Here is a 25110-nt window from a genome sequence, read left to right on the forward strand (position 1 = left end):
GTTGTGCGTGGGGGGGAGTGTCAACCCCTTCCACCTCTGCCGCTTCCCTCTCCAAAGATTGCTGTTCTCCTTCTCGGTAGACGTGCCTGCACGTGCAAGTGAATCAATGCCATCTCGCCCCATTTCTGCACGGCTTCTATCCGCCTCTCCCATCTCTCTTCAACTGCATCGACCGTAACGTATCGCTCCATCTTTGCTTCTTATTACCGGGGACAGCCATCCTTGTACGAAAATATGTCAGGCACCTCCACCGCTGCGGCCACCTCCGCGGCCCCACTCTTTCGGGAGTACCGCGTGCACCACACCACTGCCGATGGCATCCTTGTGCAGCTACCCAAGAGTAAGGGCTTCGGCCGGCTCACCACCGCGACTCTTGGCAATGATCTGCTGGCGAAGCGTCTTCACACGAGCCTCTCGACCCGAGAGCACGTGATCGCCATACCAATGCGCTCGCGCGATGCCCAGGGGTACCGGCTGCTAACAGTAGACTTGAAGGAGGGCTTTAGCGCGATACTCACCTACCCCGAGCCGGTGCGCCGCCTTGTGCCGAGGCTTCTACGCAAGCACATGCTGGTCGGACTCGGTACTACTGCTCCAGCTCGCCTGGTGCGCGGTTCTGCCAAGGGCTCAGTGCTGACCATTCAGCCTCGCATAACGGCGGTGGCGGCACTGGAAGACCTGACCAAGGATGCCGCCTCCGCACCCCTCAAGTCCTTCAGCGGGGCCGCATCGCGTCCCCATCAGCGGCAGAAAAGCCGCGGAGGCGGCAGCGTCGGTAGTGGCAGCGGCGACGACGATGAGCACCACACCGACCATGCGCAAGAAGTCAGTCCACTGAGCGCAAACGCAGAGGGACAAAAGGCGGCGGCGTGCAGAAACGCCATCGAGGTGCGCATTCTCAACTACGATGTGAACGCCGACGTCGTCAATGTGACAGCGAAAGCGGAGGTGGTTGAGGGCACGCCGCTCGACACGGCCGTCTCCGAGGCAGCGCTGGCCACACTGCACCCTGGAGACTTCGTATCCTGCACAGTTCTCCTCTCGTCAACGGATGACGGCTGTGCTGTTGTCCAGATACCTCTGCGGAGCGTCACCGTAGACTTGCATGACAGCAGCAGCGCCTGCGCAACTGTGCTGGGCTACTACGTGTACGACTGGGACGGCAAAGGGGTCTCCGAGGCGCCGGTGGTTGGTCACACGGTGGATCTCGTGGTCGAGTTCTGCCCTGAATTTTCGGCTCTGCGTAGCGTGGCGCCGTTTGTGATTTTGTCGGATCGACTTCGTCAGTTTCACCGCCTTCCAGCAGTGCGTCAGATCCCCAGGGTCACGATCGAGACCTCGACGCCGGCGTCGGCCTCTGCTTTGCCTGCGACCACCACCCCCACACCTCCTGCTGCGGCGCGCGGACTGCTGGGGTTCTTCCCGTGGCGGACCGAGTACGCGGCGATGGCAAACCGCTCCGAGGAGAGCGAGGACATCGAAGACGCAGCCGAGGGTCTCCGCTGCCACGGCACGGCTCAGGATCGTCAGCAACGAGCGCGCCGCCGAAAACTAGAGGAAGCAATCGATGCCTACGAGCGCGGCATAGAGACGGCAGTGCCGACCAGCCCGGAGGAGTTCCAGCGTCTGCTGCTTGCGAACCCGAACAGCAGCTACATGTGGACACAATATATGGCCTACCACGTTGGCCTGCAGCAGTACGAGACAGCGCGTCAGGTGGCCGAGAAGGCACTGAGCACCATCGGTGTGCGTGAGCAGGAGGAGCTGCTGAACGTCTGGGTAGCGTACCTCAACGTCGAGAACCTGTACGGCACGGAGGAGTCGCTCTCAGCGGTGTTCCGGCGCGCGCAGCAACGGCAGCTGAACCAGCTCGCACTATTTGAGCGACTCGCCGACATTTACACGGCGTCGCGCAAGCCTAATCAACTCCTTGCATTGTGTCGTGCCATGACAGGCAAGTTCCGCACTGAGCGTCGCGCGTGGGAGCGTCTTGGCATCGTCCTCATTGATCAAGGCAAGCGCGATCAGCTGAAGCGGACTTTGAAGGACATGGGCAATATGCTGAAGCGCGATGACGCGACGCTGGCTATTGTGCACATTGCTATTCATGAGTACAAGCACGGGAATCCCGAGAATGGGCGCGCGCTCTTTGAAGGTCTGCTGCGCAAGGTGCCAAAGCGATCTGACGTTTGGTCAACCTACACGGACCAAGAGATGGGACTGCTGATCCGCAAGGACCCGACGGGGTCAACACTTCAGGTACGGCAGATCTTCCAGCGCGCTGTCGCGATGAACTTCTCAGCAAAGGTGATGCAGCAGGTTCTCACGCGCTTCCTCTCCTTTGAGAAGCTGCACGGCACGCTGACTGACGTCGAGGCGGTGAAGAAGTGTGCGCGCACCTATGTGGAGGCAAAGATTCACACCATGACCGACCCCAGCATCCCTGACGCGGCGGACGCGTGAGGCTTCGATGGCGGCCGTCCTTCTCCCTCTCTAATGTTTGTTCTCCCTCGCGAGTTGAGGGAGGTATCTCGAAGCGGTGCAGTCAGTACGGTGTTGTTTCTGTAAGACCATCTGTCTGTCTGTCACACACACACAGAGAGAGATTCTCTCCCACTCTGTGCCTGTGTGTAGTTTTAACAGTAATGTTTTGATGATGTTAGGAGCTGTGCGGTGAACCTTCTGCGAGTGCGTTGGTCTCGGTGTGTGCGGGCGCTTCTGCGCGTGCCGCTGCCGCCATATGCACTTCTCGAGGTGGTCATCGGCCACGTGTACGCGCAGGCAACTCTCTCAGTGGGGGGGGGGGGGGGGGGGGGCAAGAGACAACGACGCACATACGGATTCACACAAGGCGCTTTTTCATTTGCTTCTCTGATAAGGAAGAAAAACGCGGCAAGGGGGGGGGTCTCCTCATCGGTGCGTGCGAATGCAGTGACTGAAGCGCTACGTACGAGGTGGAAAGAGGCATAAAGCCGACCAATGAAGAACAGCGAAACGAAGGTGGAAAACAAAAAAAAAAAAAAAGAGGAAGAGAGAGGAGGGAAAAGGAGATCGCATGCAGCAATGCGCGGGGTGCTATAATACTGTCTTAGGAAAGGAAGGTTACGGAGAGTAGTTTGCCGGAAGAAGTGTCTGTGCAGGCGGGCGTGGTGTGGGACTTTACTACGACAACCAAGGGTGCAACATAGAGGAGAGCAGCGCACGTCGAGTGTGAAGCAGTGTAGGATGGTAACACTGCACAGCAGTGCCGTCGAATCCTCACCTCCTCCCTCTCCCTCAGCTCATCTCTTCTTCCTCTCTGAGGCAACTGCACCACACGCTTTTATTCTTCCGGTGCGCGTGATGCACGAGTATGCTGCCTTTCTGCTTATCAGTTGGCAGCGTCTTTCGACCTACTCGCATCGTTTTCCCTCTCTTTGGCGCCTTTTGTGTTTTTGTTTCGCGCTGCTGAATGACGTGGCTGAATGACGTGACTCCCTTCTTGCGCTCACGGGTGCACCTCGAAGGTCTTGTGGCTTTTAGCATCGTATGTTTTGACGCTGCTGCGGGAGTGTATCTGGGCACGCGTGTGTTGGCATAGGTATGTGTGGGGGAGGGAGTCCGCCTAGTCTGCACAAGACAAGCACGCACGTACGCCACCAGCACAGAGAGTAATACATGCACTTATTAGAGAAAGTACATGCGAGAGCGTGGTGCGCTTTACCTCTTGCTCTTCTCGGTCATTCCTCTATCTGTCTGTGTGGGTGTGGGTGTCTCACACTTGAAGGCTGATCCAATTCTTCCATCCCCTCCTCCTCCTCCTCTGACTCCCCTTGTATGTACTCTATCCCACTAACACGAATAGTCCACTGCGCACCGCCATCATCATCATGGAGCAGTTCGAGTCTGTAAAGACCATGATCGACAACCTCCGGTCCGAGGACCCGGAGGCGCGCCTGAGCAGCATGCGCGGCATCCACCTCATCAGCACCACGCTGGGCCCTGAGCGTACTCGTGACGAACTCCTATTGTACCTCACGGACTACCTCGATGACAACGACGAGGTGCTGCGCGTGTTCGCGAACGCGCTGGGAACGATGCTGCCGGAGGTAGGAGGCGTAGAGTACACCAGCAGTCTGCTGGTCCCACTAGAGATCCTGGGTAGCCTGGACGAAGTGACCGTGCGCGACGAGGCTGTCGCATCTCTCCAGCTCATTGGAAACCAAATTTTCATGCCTGGTAGCACCACAGGCAGCAGCGGTGTGTCTTCGGCTGACAACAAGCACAAGGACTCGAATGCAAAGGCGCAAGGTGACTTCATCAGCATGGTCCGCCGTCTAGGTGAAGGGATGCCGCAGTGTCGCAGCACCGCCTGCTCGCTCATCTCCACCGTCTATCCCTGCTCTGACGCCAGCACGCGCGCGGACTTGATGAGGCTTTTTCAGAGGCTCTGCGAGGACGACGAGATCCTCGTGCGGCGTGCCGCGTGCATTGCCATGGGCAAACACCTCGCCCGGGTGCTTGGCCCGAAGGGGTGCTCAGAGCTGGTGCCGATCCTGAGCGCGTTTGCCAAAGACGAGAGTGACGGTGTGCGCCTGCAAGCGGTGGCGACGTGTGCGTCCCTGCTTCAGATGCTCCCTGAGATGCAGCACTCAGCTATCCTCTTAGCTGTTCGCTCGCTCTCGTCGGATAGCTCGTGGCGCGTTCGCTACATGGCGGCAGATTCTTTAGGCAACCTCGCGGCCGCTCTCTCGCCACCGGACGTCGTCAAGTATGCTGTGCCGGTGTTCCGCTCCTTGTGCCAAGACTCAGAGCCAGAGATTCGCGCGGCTGCGGTGTTCAATATGGCTAACGTGCTTGCCGCTTGTCGAGACGCCGCCGGCAAGAAGGATATTCTCGTGACCGGCACTCGACTCGTGTCCGATGACGTCAGCCACGTCCGCATGAGCCTCGCGAGCGCGGTGCTGAAGTCGGTGGCGCACGTGGCCAAGGACCTTTGGGGGACTACCATCGTCCCAGCGTGCACCGCACTGCTGCGGGATGCGGAAGCGGATGTGCGGCTGGCGCTCGTGTCTGGTTTTAACTCCATGGGCAACACCCCGGAGGCAAAGGAGCTGGCCCCGAGCCTGGTTCCTGTTGTCATCAACCTCGCAGCGGATTCGAAATGGCGCGTGCGGGAAGTGGTCGTGACACAGGTTCCCTACGTGATCACGTCGCTGGGGCGGAACGCGGAGCAGGTGCTGCAGGTGTGCATCATCCGTCTGACCGACCGGGTAGCCGCCATCCGTGACGCCGCAGTGCAGTCGTGCTGTAAGCTCGTAGCCGAACACGGGAGCAACTGGGCGGCCTCAAAGCTCCTGCCACAGGTTCTGAGTCTCGTGACAGACCCTAACTACCTCCATCGAGTCGCGCTCTGCCACCTGTACGCGGGCCTTGCGAACGTCGCCGCTTTCGACACGACCGCATGCGAGTCAGCGGTGTGGCCGCAACTTGTGACGCTGCACAAGGATCCTGTGCCGAATGTGCGCCTGAACGTGGCCAAGGCAATCATGGCGCTCAGCCGCGCTGACAAGATCCCTGCGCGACTAACAAAGCCGGTGCTGAGGAGCCTTAGTGAAGACGCCGAGGTGGACGTACGCGATGCGACGGCGGCAGCACCGTCGCTAAAAGCATCCACGTCAAAGAAATAAAAGAAAGGAGTGACAAGAAGCGGGGCAACCACGAGGAGTGGGGGAAAACAGCGGAAGGAACGCACGGCGAGTGCAGCCGCAGATGCTGATGCCTGCGTCTCGCGACGCTGTTGTTGTCCTCAACGAGAAGAAAATGCTTTTTTTCCCAACGCGACATCCTCTCCATCTCCCCATCACCACCACTACCACCACCTGGCCGTATCCCTCTTACGCCTTGAGCACAGCCATTGACTGGGGACGAATGAGGTGAAGTGGGACCAGAGGGGCAAAAGGAGAAGGAAGAATTAGATGGCGGACAGCAAGGATGGTGCACTCTTGATGTAGCCTCATGGATATGTAGGTGTGTGCATGTGTGGGTGGGTGGGTGTATTGTCGGTGCACGTGTGGCCGTCCCTACTTGTGTGTATGTTTGCTCGAGTAGAACCTGTCTTGGCTGTTTTTCTACGCTTTATTTCTTTCCCAGTTTCGTGTTCAGTTCGTATGGCTGTTCTTCCCTCCCTCCCACCACTCCGGCTCTCTTCTCTTTACCACGCAAGTGCAGTACATACCAGACACCCGGAGCGAGGGGGAGGAGGAGAACGTTAAAGCTCCGCCCTATTCCTCCTCCTCTCCCCTTCCTTCCTTCCTCTGAGCTCCTCGGGGATGGGCATCGAGAAAGAGGTTTCCTGCGTGAGTGCACAAGTATGTCAAGCGGTAATAAATGGGGTCCGTGGACCAAGAGGTGCGTTGAGTGCGGGTGGTGTATACACGCACACAACAAACGGCAATCTCTCCCAAGCGCTGGTGGCTTTTTCCGCCTTGGTGCTTCAAACCTCCTCGGTTGGTACACTGCTTGTTTTATCGGTTATAGCCAAGGTGTACCAGTGCAGCGACAGCAACAGCAACGGAGGGGAGCCTGTAGGCTGTAGAACTCTCACAACAGACCAGCTCACGCCCACACTTTCTCTCTTTCGTCCATGATAATGAGCGCCTGCTTCCGCTCATGTGACTTCCATATCTCACATATGACTTTTCCCCACGTCACTGCTCACCACCACCACCCCTCCCCCTCTTCTCTCTTTTTTCGTTTGTTATCTCCTCTGGCTTGAAAATGCGCGCTGATGCCGCAGTGGGTTCATTTCTAAGAATGACGTTCACCGGCTCTTAAGGCGGCTCCTTCCCTCACTTTCTCTGTTTTTTTTTGTTTTACTTTTTGGGAGGCGTTCCACTAGATGGGACAACAGCACAAGCGCTTTGAATTTTTGGAAGCGTCACGGAGTATACGTGCTGTGTGTGAGTGCACACGCGCCTTTGATCGTGCATGGGCACATCAGTGAAATTAGTGCCCTGCCGAACGGTTCAGTCCATCGACAGCGCCAGTCGTGCTAGGAAGTGTCAGTAATCCAAGCCCTGCTCTCCGTGCAGTTGCAGCATCCACACGAGAAGGCAATTGCGACCGATTGACTCTATGCCAAGATGCTGCGCCGAACGCTCTCATGCTGCAACAGACCAAAAGGCCCGCCAGGGCTGCGGCCTGGGAAGGAGTACCGTCTTACCGTTCCGTACCGCAGTGAGGTGACAATGATTCGCCAGGCTAACTTTAAGAAGTTCAACAGCAATATCCGCGAGCTCTTCAAGAAGCCGTTGGAGATGAACAACATCAAGGCCGTGCCACGTGACCTGGGTGAGCTTCCCCGAAACTACGTTTTGAAGCTGCTCTTCTTTCACCAGCCGATTCGCCTGCTTGACTTGTGGGAGCTGTGCAAGCAGCACAACGATGTTCCTCTCGACTCTGCACGGCACCTGCGCCTCGTGCTCAAGATTGCGAAGCTGCAGAAGTGGGCGTATGCAGAGAAGAATCAGACAGACAACCTCTACTACTACTACGTGCACCAGAGTCGCATTCATGAGGTGCAGCAGATGGTGCGGCACGACGAGGTTGTGAAACGGGCTCAGGAGGCTGATTCGAAGAGGCAGATAGTGCGCCAAGAGGAAGAGCGTCAGGCGCGTGAGGCGCAGAGCCTTGACGACCACATCATCGCACTGCAGAACACGCTAGTAAGCAACATAGGCCACATACGCGCCTTTGACCCCACCTTTGTGGACACTAAACCCTACGTCATGGAGTCAGGGGCAGTGAACTGCGCGTGGCACTGGGAGGGAGCAGTCGATGCGGCGACACAGGAAGCGTCTTCTCACGCTGAAAAGAACTCCAAACTGTGAGAGCGGAAATTGATATCCATCGTCCCCTGCCAGTCACTTGCGTCTGCATACTCCTACTGTATCCCGTTGCGACCGCTGCGGCTGTCCGTCGCATCATGGATGCACAAACGAACGGGGAGAAATTCAGGCCTGCAGGCAAGTTAGCTGCCCACGTTCTCTTGGGGGGCTTTTTTCTTGTTGTTTGGGTTCCTGTCGGGGTGGTGAGTTGTGCAGGTACTGCTTGTGTGAGTAGGAGTGACGGCGCATCGTGGGTGGCTCACTGCAGTATGCGCGATGGTTACAAGAAAATGTTCGCAAAATACAAGACGCTTGAATAGCTATTCCGCAGGAAAGACCGGTAGTAGTATCTATAGGTTGGTAGGCCCACCTTCCGTTGCTTTCCAAGAAGCCAGTCATGTCCTGCGAAGCAGCTCTTGGGGCACCTTACTCCCAAGCGTCAACCAAGTCGCCCAAGCACGGCCCCGGCCCCAAACCCCACCCACCCACCCCTCCCGGCAAGGATGCGTTCGAGTCACGCCGACACTCTGCCCATCACACGTGGGTGGTGCGAACGCGTGCACTGTCGCAGGTCTCTCCGACGCAGCGCTGTCCAGGGCCCCACCGCCAGCATCAGCGGTGGTACGGCAGTGGCAGGGGTAGGGGGCCTGTGTGGCTTTCTCACCCAGAGAGAGTGAGGGATAGCGGGTCCTGTTGTGCCACGAGCTGAGGTGTCTCCCTCCCGTCTTCAGGGTACCGGTGAGAGGGACAAAAAAGACGAGTAGGCAGGGAGCTTGACAAGTCGGCGGCTGACACCGCGTCAGATGTGCCCCTCCATGCCAGGCAACCTCGGCGTCTCTCTCTCTCTCTGTGTTGCTCGCGCATCGCTCCTTTGATCTATGCATGACGCTTCGTCTACGGTAGGACTCCACATGCACCTTCTGGAAGCCGCTCGTCCCCTGCTTTCTTCTCCCCTCTGAGGTACTTCCTACGCCGAGGTTAGCTCTATCTCTCATTTCTGTTCGCCCTCTGTGTCATACGCCGCAGGTGGTCCGCTTGCATAGAGTTTTGTTTTGGCTGTATTAGAGCCCACGCGCGTGGGGGGACTTGTTGAGTACAGAGTGGGTGGACGCGCCTTGTCCATCCTTCTCCCCTGTCCTACCCCTTCCCACGCAATCTCTCTGCCTGCCTCTTATTGGCCTCATAATCTATGGTATGGTGGTCTTACCTTTATATATCTTGATCTCTTGCATCAGGGCATCAACGGAATGCAGTGGCCGGAGGTACCGCCGGGACTAGCAGCACCCTATACAGCGCCGCTCAGTAGCGCCCCATCGCCTCTCTTCGGCGTCATCATTCCCGGCTACCCCGTGCAGACTAATGTCTCCCTGGTCGATACCGGGCGGTGGACCGTCAACCTTGGCGTGGCACCGGAGAGCTTTGTCGTGTTTCTCACCATGTCAGAACCGCTCCCGCCCGGCCACGGCATCGGTCTCTTTCTCGCCCGCGAGGACACCATGAGCTTTCAGTATGTCGGCGCCCTCACCCAGCAGCAGGCAAGCTGCATCGTTAAAGTGTCGGCCATCTTTCTCAATACCTCCGAACCAACCCGCGTCGTGCTGGGGTTAGCGCTGGAGCGGGAGGAGGAGCTGCAGAACCTCGGCCTCACGCAGGAGCAAGCGTTGCAACAGTCGCAGGTGGCCACCAAGGTTGCCATCGCTGAGCGAATTCTCGAGGATCTATACGGCTTTGTTGTGAGCTACGCCCGTACCATCACCCTGGGCGTCGGTAGCGGCACCAGTGGCATTAGTTCTATCGAGCCTGGCGACTATGTTGTGATGCCAGCATCTTTCGTGGACAAGTGGCGCGCGCGCCTACAGACGAAGATAGCAAAGGATAACGCCTTCTTGGCGTAGACTCGAATGCAACAGAAAAGAGGGAGGAGGTCGTGCACGGCGGTGGAAGAAATGAGAGATTGCAGCAGCGGACGGTGGAGCACACACGGTGGTGTGTGCGTTTGTGTGTGTGTGTGTGTGTGTGTGTGTGTGTGTACGCACTGCCTAATGCGCACGGATCCGACCCCCTCCTCCGGCAAGCTCTCTCTCTCTCTCTCTTGCTCGCTCGTTCTCCCTCTGCTGTTGCCGTCGGTGCACAGAAGGGGGAGAGGCGCGTAATCTGTGGATGCACTGCCTTCGCTCAACGACGGCTGCCCTTGCTAGGGTCGTGTGCAACCTTGCTGGGTAGCTTGGCGGTCATCCTAGGTAAAGGTTGTTGTCTGGCTTACTCTGTATCTCGCCTATCCTCTCCTGGTATTCATGGTTCACTTGTCCGTGTGCACCGCCGCTTTGCATGTTGATCTGTGTCTTTGTATGTGCGTATGTCTACTGCACTCTCCCCTCCCCCTCCCGCCCTCCCCGTGTCCGTGTTGGACATCTTCGAGAAGGTAAATACAACATTATGGATAGTAAGCCCTGTGCGGTGGTTGATTTCTACGACCCACCATGTTGACTTTGCCAATGAAGCAGCACCCATGTGCGAACATGCAAGGGCATCTGTTTTCACCCCCGCACCGCCCCCCCCCCCACACACACACACACACAATGAAGTACAAGTAGGAATCTGAATACGAAAACAACACCCAACAAAAAAAAAAGCAGGAAAATGGGAAAGGAGGCAGTTTCGTGCTGCAACTAAAGGCACAAACAAGTTTTTAGGAGAGCCACCATTGACGTGAAAACGCCAAGGCCGCCTCCTGCCAGCGCGCTCTCATTCCTTGAGAGCGTCTTGACAGCATCAACCGCATTCTGGCGTCACATGGCATTCACCCTCTCTTTGGGGTTGACTTGCACGCCACAGTGCTCCTCAAAGAAGCGGGGTCGGCGGCACCCCCTCCCCTCTCACCGTTGGCCTTCTAGAGGACTTGATGCAAAGCGTGATGTCCCTTTTCTTCGCTCCCTCTCTCTGCTAGGCGGGCCCCACATCATGTGAGCCAATCGAATAACTGCTCAACTTCTCTCTTTGTCAATTTCTCTCTCTGCGTCTTTGCTCGTTCGCGTTTCACTGCCGGCGCGCCTCCCTGTGTCCCCTCATTTGCAGCTATCAGCACGTCACACACCGACACATACACACACACACACAAACACGCGCGCGCGCGCAACATATCACGCAGATTTTGTGTCGTGTTTTTTCCTTCCTTCCTTTCTCTGACCTCCCTCCTCTTTCGTGTCGTTTCGCCGCTTCCCTCCCTTCCTCGTCTGCCACACGCGCATAAACATAAAAGACGAACCCACCACCACCACCACCACCATCACTACCGAAAAAAAAAAAAAACGAACAGAGAAAGGAAGAGCGTAGGAAGTGGGGGAGGGGAAACAAATAAGAGGCCATTCTTCTGTTGTTGATTTCTGGGCAGGCGAGAGTCTCTCGCCGTGCGAGAGAGAGAAAGGGAGAGAAAGTGGACCTATTATCAGTGAGGTCGCCTTTACGCGTAGGCACGCAAGCAGAGGCACGAAGACGTACGCGCGCATTCCATCCCCTCTCCTACGGTCTTCACACACGTCGGCAACGTAGACACCGGCGAGCAAAGGGGAGAGAGTAGAAGAAAATAACGACGTGGAAAGGGAAAAAAGTCTTTGCCCGAAGAGGCTCACGACACCTTGTGTCCTGTGCCGCGCTTCCCTCGCTCTATTTCTTTCTTCCATTTCCTTTCACTGGAGCCTTCCTTGTGTGTTACGGGTGTCGTCTTGTTGTTTCTGTGCTTTACTCGCGTATAGGAACGCTGCACTGGGTTCAGCTGCCTGTTTCTCTCAGCCTCACTCTCTTTCTCGCTCGTCTGTGCATTCTATCCCCGCTATCTCCACCTCTCCCTTTTGCTGATCTTATCCTCGTCGTCGTTGCATCTCAGAAGCCTTTCTTCTTTTTCTCCTCCTCTTGTGCGCTTGTCTCTCAGCTTCTCCTTTCGCTTCATTCTCCCTCCCTCTTTCCCCAGTTGATAACATACGCACACCTCTACACCAGAGTCTTCCCCTGCCCTCACGGCCCTTTTGGATTCTCCTTTTTGTCTTATTTTGCTCTCCTCTTGTGGTTTTCCTCCCCCCTCCTCACACGCACACACACACACACACATATATATATATATATATGTCGGTACGCGAGCCAACGCCCCGTCCACCTACGCACCGATAGACATACAGACATACGCACAAGCTTCAGCAGAAGGGGGGAGAAGGTACTAGAATCAGACTCTCTTGAGCCGCCAGGTCCCCTCTTCGTGTGTGAATTTCTCTCTGTGTCTGTGTGTGTGTGTGTATCTTATTCCTCTCCCCATATCTCTTCGCTGCTCGCCCTCTCCCCGTTTGCCATTCCCACAGCAGGTCCTCTCCACAATTCTCCAGCGCTTTTTAACCACTCTCCTTCTCTAACGCCCTCTTCCCCTCTCCCTTCTTCTCTACCTTGATTTTGTTTTTTTGCCATCTCTCATCCCGGCAGGAGGAGAAACACGAGATAAAGAAGAGGGCCAGAGGGTGTGAGACCAAGCGTGCGACTCAGGGAGCACACACCCCCACTTACAAGCACATAGTAAAAGCGGTTGCCGCGCTATTTTAAAAACTTCACATTCTCTTGTTTTTCTTTTCTTCTTGTTTCCGACTTGTGTTGCGGTAGTGCTTGAAGAGACGGGAGAGAGAGAGGTGTACGACCTCCCTTTGTTTGTTGGTGTGTCTGTCTTGGCTTTCCTTTTCACTCCCCTTCGCTTTCCTTTTCCCTTCTTGGGTGTCTTTCTCGCCCTCTTTCTCCCTCTCCTCGTCCCCACGCCGGTGTGCCTTGTGTACACTCTCTTCTCTCCTGATTGTTTGTTTGTTGCTTCTTAGTGAGCGGGATAGAAAACCGGCGCCGCTGCCATCGCAAGGGCTGACCACCGAACAGGGCCAAGCCAGGTAGACCAGGACCCACACAAAATAGGATACCGAGCGAGCAGCGACAACGAGGAAGTAAAGAGACGGGGTAAAAATAGAGAAGAAACCCAGGGAAAACGGTTGGCAAGCGACCGAAAAAAGGGGGAGTGAAAAAAAAACGTCGCTGCATCGTTTTATCCCCCTCCCTCCCTCCCTTCTCTCTCTCTTTCTCTTACGGTGTGTGCTTGTCGTCGAGGGTATATATATTTGGTCACAGTGCTTCTCTCACATTCTCGTCGTGAGTCCAGGTGCGCCCGACTGTGCGTCTTTTTCTTCTCGTGCGTGTAAATCGCAAGCAGTAAGACGATAAAGATCAAAACAGAAGGAAGTGCTCTAGAAGAAGACTAAAGGAAAATATCAGAGACGGAAACGACAGAGTCGCGTACACCAACGACTGAGGAAACACAGAATGTGAAGGGGGAAAACACACAGAACGTAAAAGCAAACAACCAAGACCGAAAGATAAGAAAGGAGGAGAAGCACCCGACGAAAAGCAGGAGGCTTCTCCTTTGCTTTCGATTTGGTGTTTCTCAGCGCGCTCGCCTTTTCAGCTGTGCTTGGCTTTACGTCTGCTCTTCCTTCCCCAGAACTTTCTCGCTTTCTCGCTTGCTCTCTCTCTATTATCCTTTCCCCGCTGATCACTATTCTCCCCTCTCTCTCTCTCCTCCAGAGTGTTCGTCTCTCCTCGGTATTTGTGTGTATGCGTTGAAGCAAGTATTTGTCTAAGCTCGCGTGCCTATGTGGATGTGTGTGTGTGTGGGTGTGTGCCTTTACACTGGGTTTATTTGTCAATTTCCCCCCTCCCCCTCTCTCTCTCTCTGTATCTCTCTGTGTCTCTTCCCCCTTTCTATCTTGTGGTTGTCTCCTTTTTTACGTCTATTTGCCTCGCTTGCCTTTTTTCTTTTCCCATTCGGTGGGTGCGTGCGTGTTGCAGTGTCCCACTTTTGAGCTTTATTGCTGGACTTTGTGCGTGTGAGTGAGTGAGTGAGTGTGTTGTTTATGTTTCTTCTTGTTGCTGTTCACCTTGACTAGCGTTTATTGGCACATCTTTTCTTTTCTATAGTTCTTGCCTCTCTGTGTGTGTGTGTGCGCGTGCAGCCGCACGTGAGAATCGCCGTTGAGCTCTTGTGTTTTTTTGTTAGTTTGATTGTTGTTGTTGTTGTCGGGTCCCGTGTTCCTTTTTTTCTCTTTTCATTTTCTTCTTTGCTGGTTCGCTTCGACTTGCCTCCTCGTCTTCCTACCGCGCGAGTTGGTCTACCGCTTTCTCACCTACCCACAACGCCTCTCTTCTTCGTGACGGTCGCTGGAGCGTAACGGACACATACACTCGGTACTGAAACACCATTCCCCGTAGGTCTCGGAAAGAGTGAAGGGTAACCAGACAGAAAGGAGAGACGTGAACAACACTCTCCATCAAGAACAACAAAATGGGTGGCTATCCTTCTCATGATGCGCCGAACTTCCTGTTCGCAACGGCGGCGCAGCATCCCAACAACGGCGGCACGACTGAGGTGTGCCTCGTTCCGCTCCTGCGGCGTCACTTCAACGATATGAACAGGCGACTGAAGGATGCGGTGGCGCAGCTCTACTTCAACGGGCCACCCAACACGACCGCGCTTGCCCTCCAGGCCATGCAGAGCGGCATTCCCTCGACCGATATCTCTGCGCAGACGTCCTTCCACAACTTGAACGATGCGTCTGGCAGTATCATCCTACCCGCCGGCCAACCGCCGCCGCTGGCGCCCAACTCCGCCATAGCGAGTAACGCAAGTTTTGACTCCATCACCGAGACGCAACGGAAGGCTGTGCACGCCTACAAGGCCATGGACCAACTGCTGAACGAGATCGAGGCATCTTTCGTCACGGCAACTCGCGTCTTGTATGACTCAGCTGCACTAGCGAGCGCGAAGGTGCACGAGAAGCGGGCGTGCTCCACCAAGGCCATGGAGAAAGCAAAGAGCCCCGGAGTTGCTCCAGCGGCTGGTGGGAATGTGAAGGGGGATCTGGCGACCCTTCATGTGATTGGTAACTCCTCACGGCCATCGCCCATGTCACAACAGTCCACGGTGCCTCCCCCGCCCCCGATGCTGCGCCCGGTGCCATGCGCGATATGCATCATTGAGCCTGACACCTCAGGCCGTCGATCCTCGTCGGGACAGCAGAACACAACAGCTCCCAACGTCACTCAGAACAATAACACTCTGACGGCCCTCAATGTGCCGACTCCGACAGCGGGACCTAATGGGCTGCAGATGCCCACCTCCAGCAACGGTGGGGGAGGCATTCCGTCCTCACCGGAGTGGGTGACTGTGCAGAGCCGTCGACTGCGTTGCATTGGGTACCTCTCGTGCTTCTCGAAGCCGAGAGCTGTGGACTACGAGTCGAGGGAGATGTACGGACCGGAGTCCAAGCCGCCTCTGCACGTACCCCGCGTCAGTGAGTGTAGCTCTAAGGGTCTGGATGTAGCATTCGAGCTGATCCTTCAGGATGAGAGCAAGTACGTGCACCTGTTGGAGCCGGTCGTCTTCTTGGCCAGCATAATGTTCCGCTCTCAATACCTGACCAGCAGCATGCTGCAGCGTCCCGTACACTCCCCTGAGGTAGAAAACGCGTACTACGCTCACCTGCAGCTCCTTAACATTCACGTAATGCTGTCAAAGGACCATGTGCACCAGTTGAAGATGCTACAGGAGCAACTTCCGCTCATGGACTTCGTGGAGGAAATGGGTCTTAGCGAGCGGCACGCCGCGACAAACGCCGGCGGTGAAACGGCCTCGTGTGGTGGTGCTCCTTCGCTGGAGACAACGATAACTGTCGGTGATGGGTCAGCAGAGATTATCGGGCCTGTGGCGGCTGACGGAGATGCCCCGACGAAGGCCTGTGATGAGCTCTTGAGGTCGCGCCGGCATGCCCGCGATGATGACTCAGAAGACAGGGAACACTTGGACAAAGAGGATAATGGGCAGAAGAACGGGGCACCCAGCGATGCTGCCGAGGTGACATCAGCGGAGAACTCGACGAAGAGAGCGGACTACGGCGAGAACGAAGACGAGGGGGCGGCCGACTCGACACGCGACACCGCGGGGGATTGGGAAAAGGATGTGAAGCCTAGCAACATCTCTACCTCTGCGACAAGTCGTCGCACGCGCCGCAGCCGCCGCCGTCAGCGCAAGCAGAAGACGATCGAGCCGCAAGACGAAATCTATCGCAAGACGCACTGCAGTATGCCTGAGGTCTCCCTGTATGAGCTGAGCTCTGGCGAGCGAGGAATTGAAGTTGTCTTTGACGGCGCACTGCTTGCACGCATGATGAAACTCGTTGCTGAAACGGCTGCCTACGAGACAGTCAAGAACTCATACATCCGATGTGATATGGGGCCACTAATGAAGGAGCGCCGCCACCTCAACCAGAGCCGTCGCGACGCCCTGCAAGAGGAGGGCAGCCTTGAGCGCGAGGAGGAGCGCGTGATGGGCAGCACCATTGTCGCTGCCACGGTGCGTCGCTGGGTAAAGGAGGGCCTTGCTGCCGAGGAGGAGAAGCACAAGAAGGCGCAGCAGACCGCGGCAGCTACAGCGGCCCAATCCCACCTGCCCCTGCTCCCGCAGGGGACACAGATGCTGCACAACATATCTGTGATGCACGTTAGCGGGGCACAGGGTGGTGGACCGAATGTGATGGCGGGATCCATTGCATCCGCCAGTGCTGTAAATCCGATCCTCACTGCGCAGGCAGCAGCGATGGGCCAAAATACATCCCTGCTGCAAATGGCCATGGTACCGGTCAACCAGCCGACAACGGCGGCGGGAGCCTCAACCTCGGCTGCCACCCCAAGTGCCCCGATGCTCATGTACGTGCCCGGTGTTGGGTACATGCAGGTCCCGAGCAATTCCCGAGTCTTGACGGCCCCAGCTGCGCCGCAGCAAGCAGTGCTTCCGACATACGTGATCAACCCGGTGACGGGCCAGCCAATTATGGTGGCTCCTCAAGCCGCACCCGCATGCGCCACTAACCCTTCCGGCACACCACCGCAGCAGCCACAGATGACAGCCGTTCCGTCTATGATGCATATGTACAACGTACAGCAGCAGCAGATGATGGGTGCTTCGCCACAGTACTTTGCTGCCCACGCTGGGCCGCAAGCAGTGCAACAGTCGCAACAGCAGCAGTACCACTACATGATGGGTCCCGGCGGGCAGTTGCTGATGGTGCCCATCGCGTCCGCGCCAACACCGCAGGCCTCGCAGCCACAGCAGCAGCAACAGCAGTATATGATGACCGCTATACCGCCTCAACAAGCCTCACAATTGCAGCCGCAGCAGGTCTACATGAACCCCTGTATGATGCCTGGAATGATGAACATGGCCGCCGCGCAGCAACAAGCCCAACAGCAAGCGCAGCATCAAGTACAGCAGCATGTGCAGCAACAGGCGCAGCAACAGGCTGAAGGCCAGAAAGCTTACCAGCAGTTCATGGATGCGCAGGAGGAAGTCCAGCTGTTACGCCAGCTCCAGCAGCAGGCCCAAATGGCTCAGCAGGCGCCCCTCAACGAGCAGCAGCAAGCGCAACTCCTGAAGCAGGCGCAGCTGATGGTGCAGGCTCGGCGGGTCTATCAGTCTCAACAGCAACAGCATACACAGAATCAGACCCAGCAAATGACTCAGCATCAACAGGCACAGCAACCGCAGCAGACAATAACCAACATGGCAGCAGGGGGAAACCCGCAAGGCTTCAGCCCGCAAAGCTCCACTCGCACACCCGCTGGCACGCCTCAGCAACAAGGCAGCGCCGCCGCGCCACCAGCGCCTTACAGCGCAGCACTCGGCTCTGCCATGTCGCCGTCGCTGTCACACATGCCAGTGATGCAGCACCCGAATATGCAAAACATGTACGCGCAGCTCCAACCGCAGCCTGCGCCCACGACGAGCACGTCTGGCAAGGAGGCCTCATCGTCAGGGCCAACGGCAAGTGCAAGCAACACAAGCGCCAAGTCGGCCAGCACCAATCCTCAGTCCACTTCTACTGGTGCTGCAGGAACGATCGGCGATCAGGCGGCCGCCCCGGGAGCGGTGAATACGCATCCGAAGATGAACCCGTACAACTTTGCCGCAATGAACGACGATGACGACGACGCCGCGGTCGCGCTTGCGGCTGCGACGGCTACAATGGAGGCCATCCGTGGTCACGGCGGCATCGACCGTGACGATGACGACGAGGACGAGGACGGCAGCCAGTTTTTCTCAAGCGGTCAGTTTTTCTTCCGCACCCAGTAAAGAAGATCGAAGCGCAAGAGGCAATAGCTGTTCGTGAAGGGGTCAGGGTAAGGGGAAGGAAGACTACCGACTCCTCGCTCCCTTTCTTACTGGGGCTTCCTCTTTCTCGCGCTAGTTGTTTCCTTTCTCCCATCCGACTACGAAGAGATGAAGAAGGAAGCACTTTAACACTCCCTCTCTCTCTCTCTTGCCCTCTCGCGCTTGCTCGCATATGCTGTAAAGACAGAAAATGCACGCCGACCTGCCTGTACTTGTGCATGGCAAGTGCGTTGCATCCCCCCTCCCACTTGATGCTTCGGTTGCTGTGGTGGTGGTGGTGGTGGTGGTTTTCCTCCTTTGTGTATGCGTTCTTTCTTGGGCGTTCTTCTGTTACCATTGGGGTTGTGGTCCATGTCACTTCTTATTTGTTCTCTCTCTTTCTTTGCTGTGTGGTGTTGTGTTTCCTCTGTTGCTTCGAGATTACCTCTCTTTCTGTTATATTCTTTTTCTTCGTTGTCGTCTCCGTTCGTTTCTTTTCCTGCCTTCGCGTTGTTTTAGCGTTTTTATTGCTGTTGTCGGTCGTTTGTTTTTCTCTTCTCCTTCCCTTGGTGTTCGAATTGCCGCCGTGCCTCCCCTCCCCTCCCCTCCCCTCCCCCCTCCCTCCTCTCGCTGCGGTGCTGATGGTGACGCACAGACACAGACAAAGAAAAACACGGAAAGGGAGACAAAAGGTGCCGAGGAGAAGGCAGAAAGAAGATGACGCGCCAAACAAGTGCATTCCTGGTATAAATGCAATCAGGCACACACATACAGAGAGAGAGAGAGAAAACTCTCGGGCAACCCTGTGTCAAGACACTGCTCCACCCATCCCCTCTCTCCGCTCCTCTCTCCACTCCTCCGCTCCACCGCCCACCCACCCATCCACGCCTCGGCTACAGGCAAAGGCAGACCCACGAACAGGCACCCCAAAATCCTCAAAAACACTTTATGCACGCCCACACACACACACACACACACACACACACACACACTCGCATAGTCAACAAGAGAGATGACACTCTTGTTCACCTCTTTCTTACCCCCCTCGCCCCCACGCTGGCCCTCTCCCTCCTCCTCTGAGTCTCTCTTCGCCCACACAATGAGGACCCCATTCTGCGAAGGTAGTAGCAGACCTTCGGCACCAAGGGAGAAGGAGCACGCGAAAAGTCTATGAAACAGGCACTGGTGGGAAAGGGAAAGCCAGAGAGTCACATTTGTTTCTCATTTTTTTTACTGCTCAAGTTTTCCGCTTCTTGAAGCTCACCACCTCGCCTTTCGCGCCAGCAGCAAAACAGCGGGCTGGAGGTTGTCGGGGCACAAAAACACCGGCAACCTCATTCACCTTCTCCCTCCTGTGCGTGCACGGGCACTCCAAGGCAACCCACATACTTGCACGCGGGCATTCCCGATGCATATTTTCGGCTTCTCTTCGTCGCTCTGCTTTGCTGCTGCTGTTTGCGGTGGCCCCTTTCATTTGAGTCAATACTTCTGTGTTCTTTTTCCTGCTCGCTTCCCTCCCTCAGTTGCAAGTCGTGCTTTCGCATACTTTTGCCTGTGGCTGGACCTTTTTGGTTTGGTTGGTTAGTTGCTTCCTTCCCCTCCCCTTCTTCTCTTTCCCCATGTGTGAAGGGGATTGCTACGCGGCTCGAATTCGACGCTTGCCTACGCTTTCTTTTTTATAGTTGCGTAATGTGGCTGTCTGACCCCTTCCCCCTTTCTTCTCTTGTTTGTTCAATTCATTTTGCTTTCCAATCAGTTTGACTGCTGAATCTTCTTTGTTTTTATTTTTCCTTTCTCGTCTTCTCACCTTTCGGATGCAGTTTTGTTAGCTCTGGGCACTTTGCTTCATCTCTACGGGTTTCTCTTTTCCTATTTCTCTAGGTATTTTTTCCCGCTATACTGTCCTCTGCAGTTACTCTTCAGGTGTGCTTGTGGGCATACACATACACACACACACACACATCTATACATACATATACATTCACCTGCACATGTGGAGAGCGAAACGAATACCCCTCTTTGCTTCTCTCGGATAGTGGTGGATGGACGAAACGAAACTGGTGACTGAAAGGCGCAAACCCCTTGCTAAAGGGGGCTCTCTTGGTGAACGATTGGGTATGGGTAGGGTTGCGGATGTGTGTAAGAGACGCGTGCTCAGCGACTGCCGATTGAGCTCATAGGCTTTCGAGCTGTGGTTCACCTTTCTTTTTTCTCCTCTTTTGTTTCTTTTATTTTCCGGTGCGTTTCGCTCTCTGAGGCACCTGCTCTGCTTCACAACTGTGTTGATCGGTGTGTGTGTGTGTACGTATGGTCGCACAACGTACATTCGATCATTTTTCACTCTTCCCCTTTAAAAAAAAAAATGCCTCTTCTCTCCCTCTCCAAACAAGCGCAGAAGCGAGCAAAGAACAAGACCATACGCCCTCCTCTCGCCTTTTCTCTCTCTTTCGGATTGCTTTACGTATTTCAACCACCTGCCCTCCCCCCCCCCCCACCACCACCACCACCCACGTCTCCTCACCAACGAAACAAGCAAACAAAACTCAACTAAACACACAAGAGACAGAGAAGAAAAGAGAAAGAAGAGGTGCACACTGCCGCGTGTGTCAGCTTGTCTCTCTCTAGCTTCTTTGTCACCCCTGGTACCGTCACTGACGATGGGGGTGGCCAAGCCAGTTAATTGACTCGTATTCACTCATCTGCTATGCACGTGCTACACAGTGTGAGGACTTTTTCTCTGCGGCACACGCACACAATACTGAAAAGGGGTCAAAAAGAAAAGCTAAAAAAAAAGCGTGCAAAGCATCAGAAAAGAATCCGTGCTTCTCTGCTGCTGTCTGTGTGTCTGTGAGTGAGTTGCTACTGTTTTCCATTGTGCTTATTTCAGCCGTCAGGCCTTCGCTTCCTTGCTGTTGTGTATTCTTTCTCCCTTTTGAGCTCATCTATTCACCCACCTCACCTCCTCTTCCACTCACTTTCACTCCGCTTTCCAGTTGCATGCCCTACCATCCTTCACCGCTCTCTCGCTCACCCCGAAGACTTAAGCAGGAAAACGAACAGCTGTACCGGCATCATAATCGCTCCGCAGCAGCGGAAGCAAAGTGCATCCGCGACAACAGCTCTTCTTCTACTCGACTCTGCCTCTGGGTCTCCCTTGCGCTACCCCCGCTCCTCTTACTTTTCTCAGCTTTTCCCCCATCTCTATCAGTCGCCATTACTACCGCAGCTGCTCTGTGAGCTTTTTTATTCGGGTATTTGACTCCCCCCACTCCAGCTGTTTTGCGTGCTGCTTGCTCGCTTGTCCTGGTGTCTGCTCGTCGCCATTCATCCGTTCATCCACACACAGAGAGGCTCTTTGCCAGAGCTCTAGACCGACTCGTTGCCGCGTTGGCGCATCCCCCTTTTTTTGTTTCAGCAGAGCGTTTCCAACCCTTTCTTATTTGTTTTCTTGCTGCTAGTTGTGCTGCTGATCATTCTCACTCCTCTGTCCCCACCCACCCCCTCCCGTCTCTCTACTCTCTCATTGCCCTCTTCTCATTCTCATTGCTCTTCTTCTCTGCTTTGCTCTTTTCTTTCTCCGCTGTCGTGGCCTTTGCTCTTGTCTGTCTCACCATCTGTGTCGACGACGAGGACACATCACCGGCGAAGGCAAGCGAACAGGGAAAAAGAAAAGGAGGGAAAGGGAAAAAAAATGCTTGCGGTACTTGAGGACGTCTGGGGAAGCGAATGAGAATCTGCTCAGTTAGGCTGGTCTCTCTCGCTCTCTCAAGCGCCTTTGCGCGTGGGTGCGTCTCGTGCTGGGTTTTTCACAAGTCAAACGAGGAGTCACTTAACTACAGTTCAGCACAGGCCCACATAACATCAACAAAACTTCCACGGAAACGAACGGCAATTGAACGGACGAAAGCCGAAGGCACGCAATCGAGCAAAAAGACACCCCCACTCCCCTCCCCCTCCCCTTCCCTGTGCACTCCAGCCTCATCGTTTGAAGAGGAAGGTGGTAAACATGCGAACTAAAAGAAAGAGGAGCGACGAACAAGAAAACTGCTGTGGGGTCTCTGTGCGCACGCGCGTGTTTGGGCTGGGGAACACTTGCAGTGAAGTTACAGAAAAAAAAAAAAAATAACAGAGAAAAACGTCACTTAACAGAGTCGAAGAAATACAATCGACTCAAGCGGCGCGCTGATTCACAGACACGTGCACACACACACACACACACACACGCACACGCACGCACACGCACGCACATGCATAGGGAGGCAGGACTTGTGGAGTCAACGAAGACGCAACGTTGTGTCAAGGCCTTTTCTAGAACACGTATGTATATATATGTGTGGGTGTGTGTCTATATGTGTGTGTGCTCTTGACTCACTCGGTTGTTTTCGTTTGCCTGTTTGAGGCCTCTTCACCACCACCATTGCCGCTCCCCTGACTCATCCGCGTACTCTCTACACGCCTTGATTTTTTGTCTGTGACTTCGTTTGTGCGGACTTGCGTTGTATTGCTGCCCTGTCCCCTGTAAGTCCCGCGCCGTGTTCTTTTTCGGTTTTTTCTCTTGTCTCCGCTCACACCTTCGTATTCGCGCACGTAAGCGAGCACAGCTTTCCTTCTGCCCCTCCCCGCTCCTACTCTGACGTACACACATATTAAAACACAAAGTCCTTAGCGCACAAAGCCCAATACTCTTCACAACGGGCGTGCGAGCTTTGCCCCCACGGCAACAGAAGCGTGCACTTCATAGCCACGCAGGCGCCTCCGTTCTCTCTTCGTAGTTGTTTACCTGCGCACAGTCGCATCCACGCCCGCCGATCTCATCATCCCCACCACACAGCTCTTGCTCTCTCCCTCGGCCTTTGCGTCCCATCACCTTCTTGCTGTTGGGATCTTACTCACTCGTGCTCTCCTCCCGTCGTTCTTTGTTTCTCAAAGTGGGACTGACTCAGAGGGTAACTGAGAAGGCAGCAAAGGAGCGAACACTCACACCACTTCGAGATACACGCAGAGGAAAAGGGGGGTAGGAGGAAAGAAGAGACGGCGAGGCCCAATCGAAACGTCGGACCACCCGTCCTCTGGCTTCCTTCTCTTTTTTTTTCCGTCCCGACTGCATCATATTTTTTCATCTTCTTTGCTCTGGCCTCATCCGTCGACAGCGCGAGGGGGGGACAGACACAGCGACCAGCCGGAGGAACACACACAGGCAGATAAAAAAAAAGAGGAGGAGTCCCTCTTTCCGCTACTCCCGTTCCTCTCTCTTTACCTTGCGCGCCATTACGAGTCGAAGAGCAGATACAATTGATCGGCCTTGGTGTTTTTTTGTTTTCCTATTGCCTCCCCTTCAGTGCAGAGCGAAGCCGCAAAGAAGGAAAGATCGAGACGAGGAAGCTAAGAACGCGAAAAGGTTACAAGGTAGAGACACGTGCAAAAGACAAAAAAAACACAGCTCTGTTTCGCTACCGCTCTTCTTGATCTTTCTAGCACACTCTGTCCCTCCCCCGTCGTCCTTCCTTCTCTCGATCTTGCATCTTTCGCCTGTGTTGTCCCGGACATCCTCGCCTCTCGTCTACTTCGCCCTCCCTTTTTCTTCCTCACTCTCGTCGCGCGCTTGGCCGTGTTTTCTTTTGGCTTGTTTTTTCCTAATTTCGTGTTTCAGTTTCGTATTGCTCTGACTTTTCCCTCTATATCACTTAGTGTGTGTGTGTGTGCGTGTGCGTGCGTGTGCACCCGCATCTCTTTTGTTTTGCTATTCTTCCACGTCAGTTCCCTTCCCAAACTTTCGCCTTTTCATCTTTTCTGTTTGTTTGGGTTCGCCGTTACTTCTCTCATCCCCTCTCTCCCCCAAGTTCTCTTTCTCTCTACTACAACTGCTGCAGCTGCTTCCCGCTCTCCTTTGCCTACCTTGTGTACTCTGTCTCTTGACTTGGCTCTCGCGTTGCTGCTACTGCTGATCTCTTTCTTTCTCAATTCTGCTGCGCGCTTCTGATACGGTTGATTGTGTGTGTGTGTGTGTGTATGCGTGTGTGTGTGTATCTCACACACAGAGAAAGGGAGACAGAGACACACCACTACTGCCAGTGCAGTTATTTGTTCCCTCGGTTTTTTCCCCCGCACACTACCTTTTTTTCGCTCTCTCCTCTCTTTCTTCGCTGTCTAGCTCAGTCGTCGACTGCGAATATCTTCTCGCATTTTTTGTCGTTTTTTGTCGTTTTTTTTTCCTTTCCGATTTTCTTTTCCCTTCGCTCTCTTCGCGTGGTTCTCTCTCTCTCTCTCTCTCTTCCCCTCAAGTGTGTCTGTGCCTCGCGGTTTCTCGATAGTGTAGAGAAGGCAGCTTCGTCCGGTTCTTCTAGTGTAAAGTGAGCTTTTAGTTTCCTCGTCGATTTTTTACGCCCAAAACTTGCACGCGCACACATACACACAACTTCAGTGTGCACTTGGCTTATCTTCGCTTCATCATCTCTCTTCGTGCTCGACCAGTGTGAATCTGTTCGTGTGTTCGTGTGTCTCTCTGTGTACGTGTTACTCGTGATCTTTTCTTCTTCAGTCTTTTTTTTTCCTTTGCTGCCCTGTTCGTACTTGTGTGTGTGTGTGTGTGTGTGTGTGTGTGTGTGTGTTTGTGTGCCTCACACCCCTGTCTCCTTCGTACCGTCTTGCCATCACGTTACGCTCAGCTTTTCGCTGGCAGATTTATTCCCCCTCCCTCCCCCCTTTTTTTTCCGCCCAGCGAGTGACGCCACATTTTAAAAGGGGGAAACGAAAACGAAGCAAAGTGGGTATCGAACAAGAAAAAGAAAAAAAAAAAACGAAATAACGTTAAAGCAAAGAAGAGCGAACGAAGCGTGCTCCTCCGCCCGCCCTCCCCCCTCCCCTCCCCTCCCGCCTTTCCTTGTCTCTCTTCCTCAATAGCACAGAGTTGTTCTGTCTTTCTGTCTTTTATTTCTTGCATACTGAAATTGGTTTGGCCACTACTACACAAGGCATACATACCAGTAATCTCTACAACATAATCGGCGCCCCCCCTTTCTCTCC

At 54.9% G+C, this 25110-nt stretch overlaps 5 protein-coding genes across 5 annotated transcripts; all 5 read left to right on the plus strand.

The window, feature by feature from the left end:
* Positions 1-234: 234 nt before the first annotated feature.
* LBRM_20_4880 (rRNA biogenesis protein-like protein) lies at positions 235-2463 on the plus strand (the record flags this gene model as incomplete). The annotated part of the gene is made up of 1 exon (XM_003722989.1): positions 235-2463. The coding sequence occupies one exon, from the start codon at positions 235-237 to the stop codon at positions 2461-2463; it is 2229 nt and encodes a 742-aa protein (XP_003723037.1).
* A 1406-nt stretch (positions 2464-3869) lies between these two features.
* On the plus strand, positions 3870-5669 carry LBRM_20_4890 (putative serine/threonine protein phosphatase 2A regulatory subunit; the record flags this gene model as incomplete). Its single annotated transcript, XM_003722990.1, has 1 exon — positions 3870-5669. One exon carries the CDS (start codon positions 3870-3872, stop codon positions 5667-5669), a length of 1800 nt encoding a protein of 599 aa, XP_003723038.1.
* Positions 5670-7124: 1455 nt separating this feature from the next.
* Positions 7125-7871, plus strand: LBRM_20_4900 (conserved hypothetical protein; the record flags this gene model as incomplete). Its single annotated transcript, XM_003722991.1, has 1 exon — positions 7125-7871. The coding sequence occupies one exon, from the start codon at positions 7125-7127 to the stop codon at positions 7869-7871; it is 747 nt and encodes a 248-aa protein (XP_003723039.1).
* Positions 7872-9115: 1244 nt separating this feature from the next.
* LBRM_20_4910 (conserved hypothetical protein) lies at positions 9116-9763 on the plus strand (the record flags this gene model as incomplete). Its single annotated transcript, XM_003722992.1, has 1 exon — positions 9116-9763. One exon carries the CDS (start codon positions 9116-9118, stop codon positions 9761-9763), a length of 648 nt encoding a protein of 215 aa, XP_003723040.1.
* Positions 9764-14226: 4463 nt separating this feature from the next.
* Positions 14227-18069, plus strand: LBRM_20_4920 (conserved hypothetical protein; the record flags this gene model as incomplete). Its single annotated transcript, XM_003722993.1, has 1 exon — positions 14227-18069. The coding sequence occupies one exon, from the start codon at positions 14227-14229 to the stop codon at positions 18067-18069; it is 3843 nt and encodes a 1280-aa protein (XP_003723041.1).
* Between the last annotated feature and the right edge of the window lie 7041 nt (positions 18070-25110).

The sequence above is a fragment of the Leishmania braziliensis genome (assembly GCF_000002845.2).
Source record: "Leishmania braziliensis MHOM/BR/75/M2904 contig, possible fusion of chromosomes 20 and 34".
Taxonomy (NCBI): domain Eukaryota; phylum Euglenozoa; class Kinetoplastea; order Trypanosomatida; family Trypanosomatidae; genus Leishmania; species Leishmania braziliensis.